This window comes from Artemia franciscana, chromosome 12, assembly GCF_032884065.1.
Source record: "Artemia franciscana chromosome 12, ASM3288406v1, whole genome shotgun sequence".
Taxonomy (NCBI): Eukaryota; Metazoa; Arthropoda; class Branchiopoda; order Anostraca; family Artemiidae; genus Artemia; species Artemia franciscana.
Genome location: NC_088874.1, coordinates 40,493,001 through 40,514,424, shown reverse-complemented (window position 1 = coordinate 40,514,424; position 21,424 = coordinate 40,493,001). Strand labels below are relative to the sequence as shown.

Sequence of the window (21,424 nt, the reverse complement as noted above, 5' to 3'; positions counted from 1 at the left end):
ATTGCAAATAAATTTAACCTGGCTAAATTCCTATGAATCATTTATCAATGAAAAACTGTTTTGAGGATTATTCCTTGTCAATATGTGTGGACTTACGATTGTTAGATTCATTTTTAATTTTGGTTTGCTTTATACTCTTGCTGGGATGGCCTCTAACCCTTTTTCTTCGTTCTTCCATCTTCTTTTTTTGCCCTTTGCAGCTTATTTTCTTGATCTGTTGTTATATTTTTCTGAAGATATATTACTTTGAAGTGTTATTTTTATCTTTATGTTCAATGTATTAAGCTAACACATCGAGTTCTGCTCTTTTAGCTAAAGTAGAAATTTTAGTATAACTGTTATATTAATAAAGGTTTGCCTTACCTTTAACTTTCATGATTGGCATATATATATATATATATATATATATATATATATATATATATATATATATATATATATATATATATATATATATATATATATATATGTATGTATATATATATACTAGCTTCAATTATATGTTGCATGTTCAAGAGTCAGTAAACCTGACAATCTATTTATATGCATAGACAATGGGACAGCGAAGCCCCCCCGCGCCCATAAGACGTTGCGCGCCATATTAGTTACGCGCCATTGTAGTTGTGTCCCTGTGTCCCACCTGTGAATAGAGATATATATATATATATATATATATATATATATATATATATATATATATATATATATATATATATATATATATATATATATATATATATATATATATATATATATATATTTTAACTACGTAAAACATGCGAATATACAACATTCTTCGCTGTCCCATTGTCTATGCATATAAATAGATTGTCAGGTTTACTGACTCTTGAACATGCAACATATAATTGTCCATGGGAAAAACAATCCGTATTCAGATCTATACCTCATTATTCTAATGTTGTGTCCCTGTTTCCCTGTCATCATTTATATTCCCTGTGTCCCGGTCTTCATTTGTGTCCCTGTATCCATATTTGTAATTTCTCTTTGAGTGTCCCGGTCGTCATTTATATTCCCTGTGTCCCGGTGTCCCGGTCGTCATTTGTGTCCCGGTGTCCCGGTCTGTAATTTTTATTCGAACAATCCCTGTGTCCCAGTCGTCATTTATATTCCTTGTGTCCCGGTCGTGATTTGTGTCCGGGTGTCCCAGTCTGTAATTTCTCTTTGAGGTTCCCGGTTGTCATTTATATTCCCTCTGTCTCGGTCGTCATTTGTGTCCCGATCTGTAATTTCTCTTTGAGTGTTTTTTCTTTTTAGTTTTTTTTTAGTTTTTTACCTTTTTTCTTTTTTCAGTTTTCTTTTTCTTCTTTATTTTTCAGCGTCACTATGAAGTACATATCGCCGAACCTTTGTTTTTTTTTTAACTTAAATCTGGTAGGCATTGATGACCTTATCCAAGTCAAAATCCCAAACCCAATCATCATCGCTATCATTTTCAGTTTTGATATGTTTTGAATCTCGCTGTCCAGGTGGATTTTCATCTAACTGTGCGGTTTTGCATTCTTTAGCCGCAAGTTTGTTTTCTTGCTGTTCTTGTGATTCCTCGGCACGCTTTCTTTTCTCACTTTCTCTATCAGCCGCAATCCTGTTTTCTTGCTGTTCTTGTGATTCCTCGGCACGCTTTCTTTTCTTACTTTCTCTATCAGCAGCAAGTTTTTTGGCATAGACTCTTTGAGCAGCTTCCTCGGCTGTTGCCATTGTAGGTTCTTCAGTCATTTTACAATTAAACATTTTTCTGTGAACGAATGTCTTAAATACCTTTAATGACGGCATCGTCATAACAAACATGACGACAACTAACTTAATGACGTCAGTCGACACACAAACATGACGTCATTCGACAGACACACACACACACACACACACACACACACACAGACAACTTATATATATATATATATATATATATATATATATATATATATATATATATATATATATATATATAAGTATATGTTTTTAACATATACATATATATATATATATATATATATATATATATATATATATATATATATATATATATATATATATATGTTTTTAACTACGTAAAACTTGCGAATATACAACATTCTTCGCTGTCCCATTGTCTGTACATATAAATAGATTGTCAGGTTTACCGACATGTAAATATATAATTGTCCATGGGAAAAACAATCCGTATTCAGATCTATACATCATTATTCTAATGATTGCCCTTGAGCTTTGTTGATGATGATTGCTAATCAAACATTCCCTGTGTCCCCATCGTCATTTATATACCCCCCTGTGTCCCTCGGCGTCCCCGTTGTAGTTGTTGTGTCCCTGTGTCCCAGTCGTCATTTATAGTCGACAAACATGACGTCAGTCGACAAACAAACATAACGTCAGTCGACACACACGTCCCAGTCGTCATTTGTGTCCCGGTGTCCCAGTCTGTAATTTCTCTTTGAGTGTCCTGGTCGTCATTTATATTCCCTGTGTCCCGGTCTGTAAATAAATATTTTGTGTTTTTCCTTTTTTTTCTTTTTAGTCTTTTTTGGTTTTTACCTATTTTTTAGCTTTTTATTTTTTTTCTTTTTTCTTTTTAGTTTTTTTTTGTAGTTTTTACCTTTTTCAGTTTTTTTAATTTTTTTTTTAGTTTTCTTTTTCTCCTTTATTTTTCAGTTTTTTTTCCTTTTTTAGTTTTTTTTCTTTTTCAGTTTTAGTTTTTTTATTAGTTTTTAGTTTTTTTTTCTTTTTAGTTTTTTTGCTGTTTTTACCCTTTTTTTAGTTTTTTTCTTTTTTAGTTTTTAGTTTTTTACCTTCTTTTTAGTTTTTTTAGTATTTTAGCTTTATTAGTTTTTTTAGAAGTTTTTAACCTGTTTTTTTTTTTAGTTTTTTTTATTTTTTTGTTTTTTTTTCTTCTTTTGTATTAATGCTAGAGCCAAGGTTCGAACCTGGAACCTCTCGGACCTAGAACCTTGAACATAACGCTTTACCAACTCAGCTACTTCGGCTTGAATACATTTACCTTTTTTAGTTTTTTTCACTTTATTTTTTTTTTAGTTTTCTTTTTCTCCTTTATTTGTCAGTTTTTTCCTTTTTATAGTTTTTTTTCTTTTTCAGTTTTTAGTTTTTTATTTTTATTTTTTTTTTTTTGTTTTTTTTTCTTTTTAGTTTTTTTGTAGTTTTTACCTTTTTTTAGTTTTTTTATTTTTTTTTTACTTTTTTAGTTTTTAGTTTTTTACCCTTTTTTAAGTTTTTTTTAGTTTTTTTAGTTTTTTTTAGTATTTTCTTTTTAGTTTTTTTGTAGTTTTTATCTTTTTTAGTTTTTTTTCTTCCTTTGTTTTAATGCAAAAGCCAAGGTTCGAACCTGGAACCTCTCGGACCTAGAACCTGGAACATAACGCTTTACCAACTGAGCTACTGTATTTGTATTTGTATCGGATTAACGACGCTTCTTGACTACTAAGGTCCCTGCGTCGGCCCTGTAGTGCATTCCTGCAGCATGGTTCGATCTCTGGACCCCGTATTACCACGCTAAGGTCAAACCCACTGCGCCAACACAGGTAATTATATAACTGAGCTACATCGGCTTGAATACATTCGTTTTTGAATTGGTATGTGATGAAATAATTCAGATACAGAGACAACTTATCTATCTATCTATCTTCTATCTATATAAAAATAAGTTGTCTGTGTGTGTGTGTGTGTCAAGTGACGTCATGTTTGACATGTTGACATGTTTGACATCCTTATAATGACTGACGTCATTATAAGGATTGAGCTGTATGCGTCATGAAGTTGTTTGTCGACTGACGTCATGTTTTTCAACTGATGAAATTACATACCAGGACACCGGGACACAAATGACGACCGGGACACAGGGAATATAAATGACGACCGGGAACCTCAAAGAGAAATTACAGACTGGGACACCCGGACACAAATCACGACCGGGACACAGGGAATATAAATGAAGACCGGGACACAGGGACACAACTACAACGGGGACGCCGGGGGCACAGGCGGGATATATAAATGACGACCGGGACACAGAGATTGTTCGAATAGAAATTACAGACCGGGACACAAATGACGATGGGGACACCGGGACACAGGGAATATAAATCACGACCGGGACACTCTAAGAGAAATTACAAACTGGACACAAATGACGATCGGGAAACAGGGAATATAAATGACGACCGGGACACAGGGACACATCATTAGAGTAATGAGGTATAGATCTGAATACGGATTGTTTTTCCCATGGACAATTATATGTTGCATGTTCAAGAGTCAGTAAACCTGACAATCTATTTGTATGCACAGACAATGGGACAGCGAAGAATGTTGCATATTCACTTATATATATATATATATATATATATATATATATATATATATATATATATATATATATATATATATATATATATATATATATATATATATATATATATCTATTCACAGGTGGGACACAGGGACACAACTACAATGGCGCGTAACTAATATGGCGCATAACGATTTACGCGCACAGGGGGGGGGGCTTGGGGGGTGTTCACGAAGCGCCACCCCAACAGCTTGTTTATATATATATATATATATATATATATATATATATATATATATATATATATATATATATATATATATATATATATATATATATATATATATATATATATATATATACACCCCCCCAAGCCCCCCCGCGCGCGTAAGTCGTTACGCGCCATATTAGTTACGCGCCATTGTAGTTGTGTCCCTGTGTCCCACCTGTGATAACTACGTAAAACATGCGAATATACAACATTTTTCGCTGTCCCATTGTCTGTGCATATAAATAGATTGTCGGGTTTACTGACTCTTGAACATGCAACATATAATTGTCCATGGGAAAAACAATCCGTATTCAGATCTATACCACATTATTCTGATGAGGTGTCCCTGTGTCCCGGTCGTTATTTATATTCCCTGTGTCCTGGTCGTCATTTGTGTCCCGCTATCCCAGTTTGTAATTTCTCTTTGAGTGTCCCGGTCGTCATTTATATTCCCTGTGTCCCGGTGTCCCGGTCGTCATTTGTGTCCCGGTGTCCCGGTCTGTAATTTCTATTCGAACAATCCCTGTGTCCCGGTCGTCATTTATATATCCCGCCTGTGCCCCCGGCGTTCCCGTTGTAGTTGTGTCCCTGTGTCCCGATCGTCATTTATATTCCCTGTGTCCCGCTCGTGATTTGTGTCCGGGTGTCCCAGTCTGTAATTACTCTTTGAGGTTCCCGGTCGTCATTTATATTCCCTGTGTCCCGGTTCTCATTTGTATCCCGATATGTAATTTCATCAGTTGAAAAACATGACGTCAGTCGACAAACAACTTCATGACGCATACAGCTCAATCCTTATAATGACGTCAGTCGACAAACTTGACGTCAGTCGACACACAAACATGACGTCACTCGACACACACACACACACAGACGACTTATTTATATATATATATATATATATATATATATATATATATATATATATATATATATATATATATATATATATATATATATATATATATATATATATATATATATATATATATATATATATATATATATATATATATATTGGTATATATGGATATGGATATGTAAACAGAGTCCAATTAGAATTTATTCTATCTCTAAATTTGACTGTAATACAAAGCATGAAAGATTTATTTATAAAAAAACAAATACAACCGTAGCCGATGGAGAGCAGAAATGAATTTTTATTTTAATTAATAAATAAATGAAAAGCCATAGGGAGTAACTTAATTCCTAAGCCCAGAGCTGGATATGGCGAGGAGGATGATGGGATGTAGATCAGGAGACTTCTTGATGAAAAATAGTCCAGAGCAAGAAATGGTGGAGTTAAAGAGGAGGTAAACCAGAATTCCCTCCAGGGATTCCTAACCAATTCCCTATGTGGATTTTTGGGCTGGTCCAGTCGCTCTGGCTGAGTTCACTCTCATGCCCTTACACCAGGACCGGATGCATCAAGTTCTTGACCGGGATTATCTTTAGCTTATCTTGACCACTAATACCAGGAGCGAGGGACATTTCTGTGGGCAGAATGACTGCTGGGGATGTAAGGCATGAAAGAGTATTTTGCCATGGTGATGCTATGTATGAAGGTATGCGGAACACAACTCGATTTTTTTCTGTGTCTGTGGTTGCTATTAAGAGATTGGCCTGAATTCATCTCCTTAGTCAGAGGGCTACCCCTTCAGATGATGAATAGTATTGCGTACTCTCGATAATAACTGGATGACGAACGAGAAGAGATGGCCAAGGGTGTGCGAGAATGGCTCCTCCGGGTCCGTGCCATAATCTGTCTCTTGAGGTAACTTTTTCGTGTGGGGAGGTCCTGAATTACTGGTCCAAGATTGACCCCTACCTTAGAGCTTGAGTAGTTCAACCGGCGCTTAATATCCAATTTTATGGCGAGAAAAAGAAGAGAAGTGTTAGGATTAACAATAATCTTACAGCATAAAAGACTGGTAAAAAGGATGACACGTGAGTGATCTTCCATCTTTTTGAGCCACTGCTTATTTAGGTAAGCAGACAAGAAATCTTATGAGGGACAGAAGAAAACCCAGCAGCTCACTTATAAACAAGCCTTATCTAAAGAACTACTAAATCTACCACCAGAGTACGAAGATACTGAGCAAGATCTTGACAAGGTGGCAGAAGGGCTCACAGAAAGTGTGAATAAGGCTTCCAGGCCTCCAATATTTGTGAAGAAATAGGAGAAGGATAATAATTCTTGAAATTGGGAAGCTGCTCCCTCCCAAAATTACTTTTATACTGTTATATATATTTTATGTGTAACTTCTTATCAAACAGTTCGTGAAAACAAACTGTAAGTAAGGAGCGACGCGGCTGAATAGTAGCCGAAACTCTAAACAACGTAAGTTTGATACCGATAGATATATTTAAAGAATTGGCTTATTATGCTGATTCCAAATATGTAATTTTCATTCAATTTAGTCTTACACATCAAAGGCTACGAGCCTGCGAAACTCTGCTGGATTTTTCAAAAAGGAAAAACACCTCCTCAAAGTCAAAAAATCTTAATGAAAAACACACCATCAGATCCAGCGTATCAGAAAACCTTATTTCAAAGGTTTCAACCTCCTATGTGGAAAAATGTAGAATTTTCTAATTTTTGCCTGAAGAAAGATCACGGGTGCGTGTTTATTTTACTTATTTTCTTTGGTTTTTCCGCCAGGGATGAACGTATTGGTTAAGTCGCCCTAGAATATCTAGAGAGGGCTCATTTGAATGAAAATTAAAAGTTCTAGTGTCATTTTTGTGACAACAAAGATTGTAGGGCAACTAAGCTCCCTCGCCCACCGCTTTTTCCCAAAGTCGTTACATCAAAATTTTGAGATAGCAATTTTGTTCATCATAGTTGAAAGGCCCAACACCTATGCTTTTGTATATAACTTGACCCCCACCCCACAGCAACAGGGGAAAGATATTTAAGTTAAAAAATTTGCCCACTGTTTATACATAGTAGTTGTTATTGGGAAGTATGCATACATTTTTGGGTGAGGGGGACGAATTTTATGCTTTGTGATTTTCCACTCAGGAATTCTCTATGGGGAGGTACGTTTCCAGGGGTGAGCTTGCGAGGGGAAATTTTACAGTGGGGGAATTTACTAGAATTCCTGTACAGAACTTTTATATGTGTCTTGCTTTCTCTTTTATGTCTCAATTTTACTCGTGGAGTAGCTAAGGCTAGTTGTCCGGGGTAAATTTACAACAGGATTGAATTGTCTAAAAGATATTTCCATGGGGAGGGAGATATCTCTGTGAAACTGGGGCCTGACTTCCTGGAATCATTTAAAAAAACAATAAAAATTAAATAAAAAACAAGTTTGTTCAACTGAAAGTAAGGAGCAACATTAAAACTTAAAACGAACGGAAATTGCTGCGCACATGAAGGGGTTGTCCCCTCCTTAAGACCTCCGTCTTCACGCTAAAGTTTGAATTTTGTCCCAATTCTCTAAGAACAACTCCTCAAACAAAAGGTTCGTTTAATTAGAACAATAAAAAGCTTTTTTTTTAAAGTACTAACAAACTTTAGCGTAAAGAGAGAGGTATTGAGGAGGGGAGAACTCCCTCCATATACGTAATAATTTCCTTTCGTTTAAGTTTTGACGTTGCTTCTTACTTTAAGTTGAAACAACTTGTTTTTTTATTTAATTACAGGTTAGAATTGATAGAACCTTCCTTTTGGAATAATTTACCATCTACTTTCAGAGCTTAGCTTCAGATTGACCCACAGTAAGTAAATCTACATCAGTTTAAGGCCAGAGCTTAAGTTAAGCTTATAGGCAACTTACTTTCTAATTCTTTTCTCTAATTTTATAGGTTGAGTGCCCGAAAATATCGTCAGAAGCTCCCTCTCAATACAATGACTCGTCTTCGTATTTATGTGAGTCAGATCGAAGGTGTATGCACTTATTATGTTACTATCCTTGGGTAAGATTGATTATTATACTAAAGCAATCACGTATGCACGACTTCCTTTGAAGGAGTGATTGGGTGGAGGGAATCAACGGAGAAAAGGCAAAAGTGTACAGGAAATTTACGTAAGGACCAACTCATGCAACAAGTAGCTTTAACTGAGCAAAACACGATTTGATAATGACATAAACATAAAAACAATCTGCTTTTGAATGTAATTCCAAGTATATAAGATACACTGAGTTTAAAAGTGCCTCCCAACAAGTAAATATTTTGTAATTTCAGAAAAAGAGGGGAAGACATTCAAAATTAATCAATTCTTGGTGAAATTTGACCTAGCAAATTTCACCAATTTTGCACTAGCCTAAGGGCTTTGCACTAGCAAAGCCCTTAGGCATGAAAATGTCAAGTTCTTTTCTTTTCTCTGTTTATTTTTTCCGTGATTTTTGGTTTGTTTTTTTGTTTTTTCTCTTTTTTTTATTTTTTTTTTCACCGAGGGACGACCGTACCCAACCAGTGTTCATAGAATTTTGGAAGAGATTTCCCTTGAACAAATTACAAGGTTTAGTAAAAACCGACATTGATTATAGGATAACTAACTGGGTCTGCTTCAAACCACTTTTTTGCCTTTACAACTCATTATAACAGTATTAATTTAATGGTAGCCATTAACAAAAAAGTCCGTATATTTGTTTTGAAGAGCTCTGAAGCAAAATTTTGAAGTTCTAGGGCTTTTCTTAAGAACCAAAGTGTTCAAAGCTTCAAAGGACAACTAGGTTCACTCACGCCCAATTTATTCGCTTTTGCTCTAAAAAAATAATTAGTTCAAGCATTTTGACCAGAATTCAATAACTAAAATATTTGCAACGACCAGACTTTTGCTTTCAGTTTACTTCACTTTCAAATTTCAATTCTTAACTAGGGGCTTTTAGTTCAGTTATGGTTGAGGGGTTGATAGTCCTTCTCGTTCCTTATGTTGCAGGATAATTTCTGTTCATTTTTAAGAAAACTTAAATTTAATGCCGTGCAGCAATAAATTTAATAATACTTGAGGGAAAAAAAGCCTTTTCTGTAAAGCTTATAAGCCCTAGAAGAAGCAGAAATAAACATGGAAAAAGTATTATAAAAAAAGAAAAATAATTCAGCATGCGTAGTCTTTCGTTTTACGGCTAAGTTATATTTTTGAAATTTTAAATTTTAGCCTTCCAGGAACATTGTGACTCTCACTTTAAAAAAAAAGCTAAAATGAATTTCATATAGTAATAAATGTTAAGCGACACCAAGAGTATTTACAGTTATTTTATGCTATTTTGTGCCCTAATACTAGCCATGATTTTTATATTCTTGATCAGTTGTTTTTTTCATCAGATATAGATATTCTTGAAGTTTTTTTTTCTAGTATTTTACCTACTCTTTTGCTGTGGCTCTGGCAGCGCTGAATATCTTTGTTCGTATGCATTTCCTTGTGAAGCTGATCCTTTACCTAGTGTATTTTGCTCTTTACTCAGTTACGATTATGGTATTAAGGAGAGATATTTTTTTCTAGTATTTTACCTACTCTTTTGCTTTGGCTCTGGCAGCGCTGAATATCTTTGTTCGTATGCATTTCCTTGTGAAGCTGATCCTTTACCTAGTGTACTTTGCTCTTTACTCAGTTACGATTATGGAATTAAGGAAAGATATTTTTCAAGTAAGTACTCTTTGTTAAAGTTTTTTAACAAGAAAAGAAGTTCAGTTTGTGGTGTGGATTCATAAAGTTGAACTTGGGCTAATTGGGGTTAATTCAATATACCTTGAGTGAACGGGGGTTAACAAACTCAATGTCTAATAATAGCCAAAAAGTGGGATACACTAGCAAAAATTTAATAGGGAGTAGGGTTACAATTGAGTTGTAGGTAATTTATGATGAGCTAAAATAAATAGCATAAAGAATGATAAAATCACAATAACAAACACAATCTTGACAATTGTTTGTGCTCTAAACTGTTGGAGAGGGCAATTGAAAATATGGCGGGAGGATAAATTAATTCTGTAAGGGGAAAAACCAAGTTTGGATCGAAAACAGGTCCTGATTCTTAGTAATCAACCCCCTATTTGGATTTGATTCCTCATAATGACAAGTAAATGCCGGGGGAAGCTGTCAGATATAAGGAATGCTCCCACTGATAAGCAGCCAACAAGAAGGATCACGGGTTGCACCAATGGGAGAGATTTTCAGGACTGAAGCAGAGCTCCTTGGAAAACTTTTCCGAAAAAGAGTCATAAAAATGACAAAAATATCAGTATTTTGTTAATTAAAATTGTCTATTTTGCTTGACATCAAAAAAAAGTTACAACAACTGAAAATATACTAGTTTAGATTGTGCATTAATGTTGCTTTTAGGACTTGTTTGACCTTTTTTTCTATTTATACAATTAACGTTAAAGTATTCCTTTCCACTTGCAACACCCTTCCTGCAAAAATTATGTTTACATACCTACTTTATCATAACAGTCAGTCCCATCCAAAGTTAGCAGAATAACAAGTTCACGCGACTTCCACCTTCCTAACGTAAATACAAAGACGAGTCGTTAAAAACAGAAGGACCTGATGACATCATTTCTGGGCTCTCCAAAGAATTTTGTTAAGTTTACACAAAAGCAAATGAACTCTCTACATACGTATCACCCCACTCCCCCAACGACTCGCCCAATCTGTTATCCTACATCCACAGAACATATCCTAGGGTCTCAGCCTTTGTCTCACTATAGCCCTAGAAAGCAGGATTGAAACATACTTTTCGCATAGTCTACTGTTTGAAATGCAGTCAGTCAGCCGGGGTACCAAAAACAATCCGTAGCCAATTTCTTTGGGAAATGTCTAGCAGATAAGAGATATTAGGAGTTTCGTTTAACAGTACACATACAAGCAGCGATAGAAAAATCGCGATTTGAAACTGCATAAAACTCTGTATGCTACACAATTTTATTATGGACAGTACCTATCTCTTAGCAAGGTCTTCGAATCAATCTACCCTACAATTTGGGTTTTTATTTCGCAAAAGCTCCCAGATAAGAGTCCCAGGTAAGAGAGCAAAAAATTTGTCTTTATGATGTACTACTAAATAATTTTTTAAGGCTTGGCAGCTCTTTGAAGTTCAAGTTCAAATGTTTCCATGCGAATGATTTAGTTTGATTTTTGTTCTTAAAGTATATATTTTGATATTCCAGCCTACAACAATAAACGACAGAGATCTTTATACTGGAAGTCCAGCTTTGTCCAGCTACCCTGGATTACCTCATGTTATATATTTGGCTGTTGTGGTGGTCATACTTCATGTGATTGATAGAAAGGTAATTCATTAAGTGGCAAAACATTATTATGTCAAGTAAATAAAGAGCTACTCAGAAGCAATATGCTAATATTAATAAACAGTAGGAGTTAACTGCACCAAGGACATCCTTTAGGGATAGGGTGCAGAATTCTGGGGAAGTTTAACCTCTCATATTTGAGAAATAACGTTTTTTGGAAATTTTATCGAAAAATAGAACCTATCCCTTGGATTTCGAAAATTTGCCATTTGTCTCTTGGTAAATAAATCGAAAACTCCTTTCCCCCTTCATTTTTATGAGCTGGCATCCCCTGAAACTCAGATATAAAGGGGTCTCTTGTCGACTTGCAGAGACAAAAAACAAATTTTAATGACAGACAATGGGTTTCATTTGCACATCCTTTATTTAATTTTTTTAACATTCTTTAAAAAAAAATTGAAAAGACTCTTTTATTCTGTGTACTAAAAGATAAATTTTGTCGTCAAAAATTAATTTGCTACATCGATTCGAAAAATCATCCAAGAAATTAATTCACAAAGAGTTTTAAGGAGAAATGTCTCTCGAAGAATGAAGAGTGGAATCCAGGATTATATAAATTTTTGTAGAGAGTAGTTTGAACACAAAGGTTAAACATTGTGTTTTTCTTGTGTATTGTGTGATTTATGTTCTTTGTTTTTGTTTAACAGACCTCGTTATTTACTCAAGTAAATACAGTTTGATTTACGTCTATTATGCATCGTCAATTCGCTCACATTACTCTTGAAGCGTATATTATAAAGAGAAGCTAAATAAGCCAGCCTTTCAAACGGCCAATTGGTTCTTTTGTGTTTCTGTCTATAATTTCAAGCTATTAAAAGGAAAGTTCAGTTTTTGAGTTACATCATTTTTTTTACAAACAGTCTTTTTATTTCTCTGTGCGTGTATGTTGTCTCAAAATTAATTTTATTATTAACTGTCATTCAACTATCGAACCGATTTATATATTTGCTAAATAAAAATAAAACCAATATCTATGTCACCTACAATACAAAGGTATAGACTGGATTAGCTGAATTCATATGGTTATGGCCCTTGGTTGTTGAATATCCTTAACGGTCTCAAAACCGAGCTGCTAGCTCTGGAGATCTTGGACCTGCGTACTTCTAGGCATTGGACCTTGAACCTCCGTAGTCACAGCTAATCTGATTGTTTACACGAGGGGCGTTAATTCATGGAAACTAGGGTAGGGGCTGTGTTTTCAAAATCTAGGGAGGGGGCAGTCATTTGAAGTTTTTTCGATGAAAATTAAAAATAGACTACTATTTTTCAATGAAATTTTTAAAAGGCATAATAATCAACTGAAATACCAATATATGTATTTTCGAAATTTAGGGGAGTGGTTTAAAATCAGGGATAGTGAGTAAGTGCCCCCTACCCCTTGGTACTTAGACAATTCCCAGATAATCAGTTTACTAATTACTTTTGTTCGTGAGCTATTTGGAAATTGAAGATGTATTTGATTACGAAATTTGAAAATAAAAATCAATTAGTAAATAGTTGTGGACGATTTTTGTGTTTTACACTTTGGTATAACATTTTTATCCTCGTTTTCAAGTTTGAAATTCTGTTTAACTTTTTTTTTACATTTAAGGTCCTAAATTTTTAAAGCAAATAATATGATAACAGGAATTGTTAGTAAGAATTTTGGTTACTTAACACTTTAGTTTTTCTGACCTAACAAAAAATCACTGGTAACACTTGTATTGACAGAAATAAGTTTTACACTCGAGAATTTGATCGACAGGTACTTGGTTGAGACAACTGAGATGCTTGGGAAATAGATAGAATATATATAAGTTGGGCTGTTGATTTACACATGAGGGTGTGTCGGAGGTTAAGTATAGTTCAGCTACATGCAAAATTTTACTTTGATTAACCTAACCAGAATACCAACTAAATATCTATTAAAATTCAACTACAATGTAGTTTTCCATTGAGCCGAAGCTAATTGTCTCCGTATACAATCAGCAATAAACCGGTTATTGTCTTATTTTATAGATCTAAATCCTCGAGTGCGTACTGACTAACAGATAAGTACAAAGAATACAAATTAGTGAATTATTGTATTCGGTTTTATGTTTTATCATTCTCAAGTTTCTAATAGACTAATGTACATATATTTATTTTTAATATAAGTCAATATGTGTTTGGGTGACCACCACCCTATCGTGCCCTTTTGTGCCTCCCAGTAAACCCATTACCCCTGCCCAACAAAATCACTTAAATGTTTGAGAGAACTATTTTAATTAGAATGTCCGGATGATTCAATCATTATACTCTTGAGGAATTCATACCCAGGCATGTTTATGGGCAAAGGTCACAAATAATATAAATTACCCGTTTTTCATTGATAAGTATTAGCATAAAGAGTAGGCATGTTGCGCCTTGTTTGAACTGGAATCATGTAATGATTTTCAATCCAGGATCGTGGACATTCTCCTTGAATATCCCAACCTAGGGGAAAATTGAAAGAGGCTAAGTCTTTTCTTATGCTACCCTACGACGTCACTTGGCCGTGCAGCTTAGTTTACGGCAGTAGTTTTACCAAAAGAGCATAAATACGTGAAGGGATTTAGTATTTCATTGGGTAGTAAGGTTTGTGATCTTATTCCCCAAGGACGGCCGGTAAGAAGGTGGAAATAATCCCCCCTACCCCCTCTAGAAAACATTAAAAGAAAATTAACTTAGAAAAATTGTATTAAAATAAGAAAATGAGAAATATTCCCGTCCAAACATTGGGAAAAAACAAAGCTCTTGATAGCACTCCCCCCTCACTCTTTGAGGAATTTCAAGACGGTGCTTATGCTACCACAACCACCCTTACTGCTTACTTAACTCTGTATTAAGATCGTCTCAGGTCAACAAATTGGTATACACAATGGTATTGTTATAATAATGCAAATAGCACATTTTTTTGTTTTATTCACAATTTATGTGTTTTTTTTATAGGAAGAATTTGTTCACAGACTGGATTATGTACTGAAAAAACAACTTAAAAAAGAGCAAATAATGGCAAATCAAACCCGGCTGGTAAACAAAATTCTACTTCAAAATATTCTTCCTGAACATGTCGGTAAGTAACATGATATAATATGAATAATAGAAGAAATAATATAAATAGCCGAATTCCGTTTGTAAAGACTTCATTCCATAACTAAATTATGGTGATTTGATAGTGGAAGTTTAAAGATTTCCCATTAATTATGCACATCAAATTCAAATTATTAAAAATCAAACTTGACTCGTCAAGAAGATTCTAAATCAAAATATTCTTCTTTAAAATGTTGGTGGATATGATCAAAATACCAATTCATGCATACTAAAATCAGGTGCACCAAATGGAGGGGGGAGGGGGAGTGATGATCGATTGTCCTACCCAGCTTTATTTCAAAACACCTTTTTTGTGTCTTCTCTTTTAAAAAATTTAAAAAAATTTTTGCTTCTGTGCATACCTTACTTTTTTTTTACTTAAAATTTTCAAAAAAAAATTCGTAGCTACTTCTACGGCCACTCACCGCAGCACCAATCCGCCTGACACCAAACACAGCTACGCTCCTCCTCTTTCCTAATCTATTAGAAGCCGCCTTCTTTACACTCTTCCAGGAAGCTCCCATTTCTCCTAAATCTTTCTTTACGGCATAATCTCACCTCAACCGCGGACGATCGGCTTTCCGTTCAGCCCTAGATGGTTGGCCAAAAAGGACAATCATCGGCAATCTGTTAGACTACATCCACAGAACGTGCCCCAGCCATCTCAATCTTTCTCTCACTTTAGCCCTAGAAAGCGGGATTGAACCACACTTTTCGTACAGACTACTGTTTGAAATACGGTCAGACAGCCAAGTACACAAAACAATCTGTAGCCAATTTCTCTGGAAATGTCTAGCAAATCGTATTCCGCTTTTCGGAGCACCCATGCTTCAGAACCATATTTGACCCACTGTCATCACTGTAGCTTCCAATATTCTAATCTTCGTTCGCTGACTTATCTTCCTATCTTTCCAAACTCCTTTTAACTGTGAAAAAACACCCTGAGCTTTGGCTATTCTACTTTTAACATTTTCACCGCTCCCACCGTTTTTACTAATAATAATACCGAGGTAAGAGAAGCTGTCCACTCGATCAATCTTTTCGTCACCCAGCCTTACCTTGACATGTTCAATAATTTCTAGCATTAGTGACTTAGTCTTCTTAACATTAATTTTCAAACCTATTCTATCATCCTGAACTCACAAAACCCTTAAAAGTTCATTCAATTGGCTCAAATTTCATTTATGATCCTTGGATTATCAGCATAATTTAAGTCCAGGAAAGTTTTTTCTCCTTACCATAAGATTTTTTAGATGTTAAAATTAAGTAATCCCACTCTAAAATTTTCCAATTTATGTTAAATCTAATTCGAATTTTAAAAAATTTCGGTCAACAGGGCCGTATCCTTGTTTTTTTTTGTGGAGAGAGCACAAAGAAATTTATAAAACGCATAAACAAATTTTTAACATCCATTTTTGTTCCGTTTTTTACGAATCGGAATAACATTTATTGGATTGAAACCACCTATTCCCCCTTCTTGGATACGGTCTTGTGGGTCAGTAGGGTCATTTTTTTTCCCATGTCAGTTCTGAGCGGGTCATCCATGGGCTGTATTACAGTCAAGGTCGGTTGTTTCTCCGTATGAAATTATCAAGTTGGTATCACGGTCAGTTTCTGTTCGGTCAGTTCGGTTATCTTTCTAAGGCTATAAGATCAAATGCTCAAGCACAAGAGCAATTGGAATGAATTGAAAAGTGTTTTTCAACTCACAATACTATATGAAAGACTACAAATGAATAACCACATTTCATACAGTATTTCATTTCGTGTCATTTGTCATTACCAAACTGAAATAACACCAGAGACAATATGTATGCCATTATGTGTTGTGAATTCAAGTGACATTCGGAAGTTATTAAGATGTGAGTCTTATTTATTATTTTGCCTTTTTGTTTCATTTTTCTTTATATGTTTTGTTTAATTCAGCAAAATTGTTTTTTTCTGATAAAGGCTCCCATACCTGAAGTCAAAATTTTCAGATTTTTATGATTTAAAGCTGTTTTTTTATGTTCCGCTGCTCCTTTTCAATATTACACCCAGTTTTATAAAACTTACACAGTTTTTCTCTATATTAATCATATTAATTAAAAATTATACTTGAAAATAATAGAAATAAAACTTAAGTAGAATAAAACAACAACATAAGAGGAAAATAATAAAAGAATCGAATAGAAAAAAATGGTATAAAATAAAGTGACAAAACAGAAAAAATTAACAAAAAACATTAAGAGTCTAGATAAGAGGGTTTGTTTACCCCCAAGTTTTATAAAGTTTTAAAAGTTTTTAAATGAGAAGAATTTATACATTCTGATAAATTCATCTGGAATTTACAGCCATTCTTCAATGATTTGTATCGGTCATTGAATTTGTATCAAGATGTGAGTTTTGTTTATTCTTTTTCGTTTTTGTTTTTATTTATATGTTCTGTTTAATTTAGCTAAAGTCATTTTTTGCCGATAAAGATTCCCAGACCTAGAGTCAACATTTTTGGATTTTTACTATTTATAGTTTTTTCTACTGCTTTGTTTCAATTTTATACCCGTCTTTCTCTATATTTTCTTTTTGTATCGGTCAAACAATGTTTCTTCATTTCTTTTTTTCTAGATTAAAAGTAGGTACTTGTGGGTTATTGAAAACAGATTCAATAATTATGCTCTGTAAGACAAAAGCCGGTTCGTCTCTACTTGTCGGTTGTTCAAAACATAACCAAGAAGTGAATTTAGGTTAATCCTAATAAAATACAACAAAGCATGGCGATAAAATAATAAGTTTAGAAACAAGATTATAGAAACATAACCTTCCCATTATTCTGATAATGAATTATTGTATTTGGCTATTGGAAACATATTCAATGATTATGCTCTGTAAGATAAAAGCCTGTTTGTCCCTACTTGTCGAATGTTTGAAACATAACCAAGAAATGTAGTTAGGTTAATCCTAATGAAATACAACAAAACATGGCGATAAAATAATAAGTTTATAAACAAGATTATAGAAACCCAACCTTCCCATTATTCTGATAATGAATTATTATATTCGGCTATTGGAAACATTTTCAATGATTATGCTCTGTAAGATAAAATCCTGTTTGTCCCTACTTGTCGGTTGTTCGAAACATAACCAAGAAGTGAAGTTAGGTTAATCCTAATAAAATACAACAAAGCATGGCGATAAAATAATAAGTTTAGAAACAAGATTATAGAAACATAACCTTCCCATTATTCTGATAATGAATTATTGTATTCGGCTTTTGGAAACATATTCAATGATTATGCTCTGTAAGACAAAAGCCTGTTTGTCTCTACTTGTCGGTTGTTCGAAACACAACCAAGAAGTGGAGTTAGGTTAATCCTAATGAAATACAACAAAACATGGCAATAAAATAATACTTTAAAAATAAGATTATAGAAACCTCACCTTCCCATTGTTCTGATAATGAGCTATTGTGTTTGGTATAGGCTATTTCATTAGGATTAACCATTAGGGAAACCGGTTTTGTCTTAAAGTGCACAGTGTAATTCTTGAGTGTGTTTCTAATAACCAACAAGTACCTAAAAGTATTAAAAATATTGGATATAACAATATTTAACAATATTTTAATTTGCGTTATAGCAAGAGAATATTTGTCAGAAAGTCATAGCGAAGATCAATTATATCATGAGACACATTCCAGCGTTGCCGTCATGTTTGCGTCAATCCCAAGTTTTGCCGATTTTTGGGAACTGAATGGCGAACAAGATATGTACAATAATGGTATAGGAGCGCTAAAAGTTCTGAATTCTATAGTTGCTGAATTTGACGGAGTAAGTATTGATTTTATATCAGAAATGTGTAGGAACTAAACTGTGTCACAGCCTGTGTTGATTGTGACACACCTTAAAAGACCCTCAGCGATAAATGAGTCACACTGTCCGCACGTTCTAAGCCGCTTTGTGTGTCAGTCTTCCAATAGTAGCGCATTTCAATTAGATCTTCAATATCAACATGTGATACATCTCAAACCACAGCTTAAATGTCGTTAAGTGTTATATGTTTTATGACAAAGAACAAAAAAAACCTCATAGATAACTTGACTTTCCCAAAAAATTAGTGTTAATCTTTTTAGAAGAAAACATTTGCAATGACACCCATCCTAAGTAATTGCGATTAGGTTACTTTTTCTGTAATAACACAGTTATAGTGACTAGCTTTTTTATAACTTTCTCTTTAATGACAAAGTAGTAGCTATAAATTATTCTTCTGTTGTTAAACAGCTGTAGCGACGAGTCTCTTGTGCGACCTTTTGTGTTGTGACAGGAATGCGTTAACAAATGATTCACGCTGATTCAAGAATTTTTTTTATAAACAATCAGCAAAGCCAATTGCTTTTAAGAGCTGTCCCCTCCCATTTTCAATTAAAATCAAATAGTTGTGGGCTTCAAGCTATAGCTAATTGTAGAAAAACCCAAGACAGATAGTCAAGTTAATTGAGAGGCAAATCTGGCAATAACCCCCTGATTGGGATTGTATAAAAATGATGTTAGTTCATTTATTAATAGATATGTCTATCTATTATCCGTCCATGCGTCATTCCTAGGAAAGAAGAACTAAGGTAGATAGTTATAGAGCTAAGATTGTCATAGAACCCATAGGTTTCCAAACGCTTGGTTAAATGTCACGGGTAAACGGTGAGAGTAAGTGAACCTCTCTTATTGGACCAATACTTGTTTGTTATCTTTCAGCAAGTCACGCCTGCCTAGGGTCTCGGGACCAAGAATTTAAAATTTACATTGGACCATTAGATTACCTGGAATGAGAGGTAAGCAAGGTACGCCTACCTATGCTCTTAGGCAGGTTTGAACCAAGAATTTAGAATTGACACAGGACCGTTAATTTCCGTGGAATGACGGGCAATATGAAAGGAGCTATTCCTTCCGCAACGCCCCGCTCTTTACACTAAAGTTTTTATTGTTTTAAAAAGTAGATCTGTGGGAAAGAATCAAACTTTAGCGTAAAGAGCGGGGTGTAAACAGCTCCTTTCATATATAGAATAATTTCTGTTCGTTTTAAGTTTTTATGTCACTCCTTGCTTTCAGTAAAAAAAAAACTTGTTTTTTATTTAATTTCTGAACGTTTTTGAATTAATGCAGGTTTTGATTTTGGCTCATTGTACATGAATAATTAAAACAAAATTTGCATATTGATTTTACTTTTTTGGCTTAATGGCTTTCTCTAAGTTTTGATCGGACGTTTTTGGGAAAAAAGAGATGGGAGGGGGTCTAGCTGCTCTCCAATTTTTTGGTTACTTAAAAAGGCCACTAGAACTTTTAATTTTATTTACAAACGTTTTACTAGTAATAAATATACGTAACTTACAAATTAACTTACGTAATGAACTTCTATATTTGTATAATTTTATTATGTATATGAGCGTGTTCGCCCCAACGTATAAACTACTGAGGTTAGCACTATTCGCTTGATAAGTCCCATTTTATAATAAAAAAAAAATCTACTTTGAATTAGCGTGGCTGGGATTACTCTTTCTGTATGTTCTATAGTCCTTTTTTTCTTCCCATAAAATCACGTTTTTATTAGGTGTTTCACGGATGAACCGAACATTTATTTTACGGATTAAATCGCGAGAAGACTTTTTTTTTAATAGAACAAGAAAATGAGGTATATATATATATATATATATATATATATATATATATATATATATATATATATATATATATATATATATATATATATATACTAGCTGTTGGGGTGGCGCTTCGCGCCACCCCAACACCTAGTTGGTGGGGGCGCTTCGCGCCCTCCCCAAGCCCCCCCGCGCGCGTAAGTCGTTACGCGCCATAATAGTTACGCGCCATTGTAGTTGTGTCCCTATGTCCCACCTGTGAATATAGATATATATATATATATATATATATATATATATATATATATATATATATATATATATATATATATATATATATATATATATATATATATATATATATATATATGGTTTTAACTACGTAAAACTTGCGAATATACAACATTCTTTGCTGTCCCATTGTCTTTGCATATAAATAGATTGTCAGGTTTACCGATTCTTGAACATGCAACATATAATGGTCCATGGGAAAACAATCTGTATTCAGATCTATACCTCATGATTCTATTGATTGCCCTTGAGCTTTGTTGATGGTGATTGCTAATCGACCATTCCCTGTCCCGGTGTCCCGGTCGTCATTTATATCCCCCTGTTTCCCCCGGTGTCCCCGTTGTAGTTGTGTCCCTGTGTCCCGGTGTCCCAGTCTGTATATACATTCGTTTTTTAGTTTTGTTTTTCTCCTTTATTTTTTTCCTTTTTTTTCTTTTTTAGTTTATTTAGATTTTTAGATTTTTTAGTTTTTTTATTAGTTTTTAGTTTTTTTTCTTTTTAGTTTTTTTGTAGTTTTTACCTTCTTTTTAGTTTTGTTAGTTTTTTTTTTTACTTATGTCCTGGTCGTCATTTATAC

At 34.1% G+C, this 21,424-nt stretch overlaps 1 protein-coding gene across 1 annotated transcript in view; it reads left to right on the top strand.

Annotated features, from left to right (window-relative positions):
* Positions 1-21,424, top strand: part of LOC136034127 (adenylate cyclase type 2-like) — a 143,785-nt gene that overhangs the window by 105,778 nt on the left and 16,583 nt on the right. The window contains exons 16-20 of the mRNA XM_065715287.1: positions 8,397-8,507; positions 10,039-10,182; positions 11,703-11,825; positions 14,793-14,916; positions 18,546-18,736. Coding sequence (XP_065571359.1) covers positions 8,397-8,507; positions 10,039-10,182; positions 11,703-11,825; positions 14,793-14,916; positions 18,546-18,736 — 693 coding nt within the window. The remainder of the gene's footprint in view (positions 1-8,396; positions 8,508-10,038; positions 10,183-11,702; positions 11,826-14,792; positions 14,917-18,545; positions 18,737-21,424) is intronic.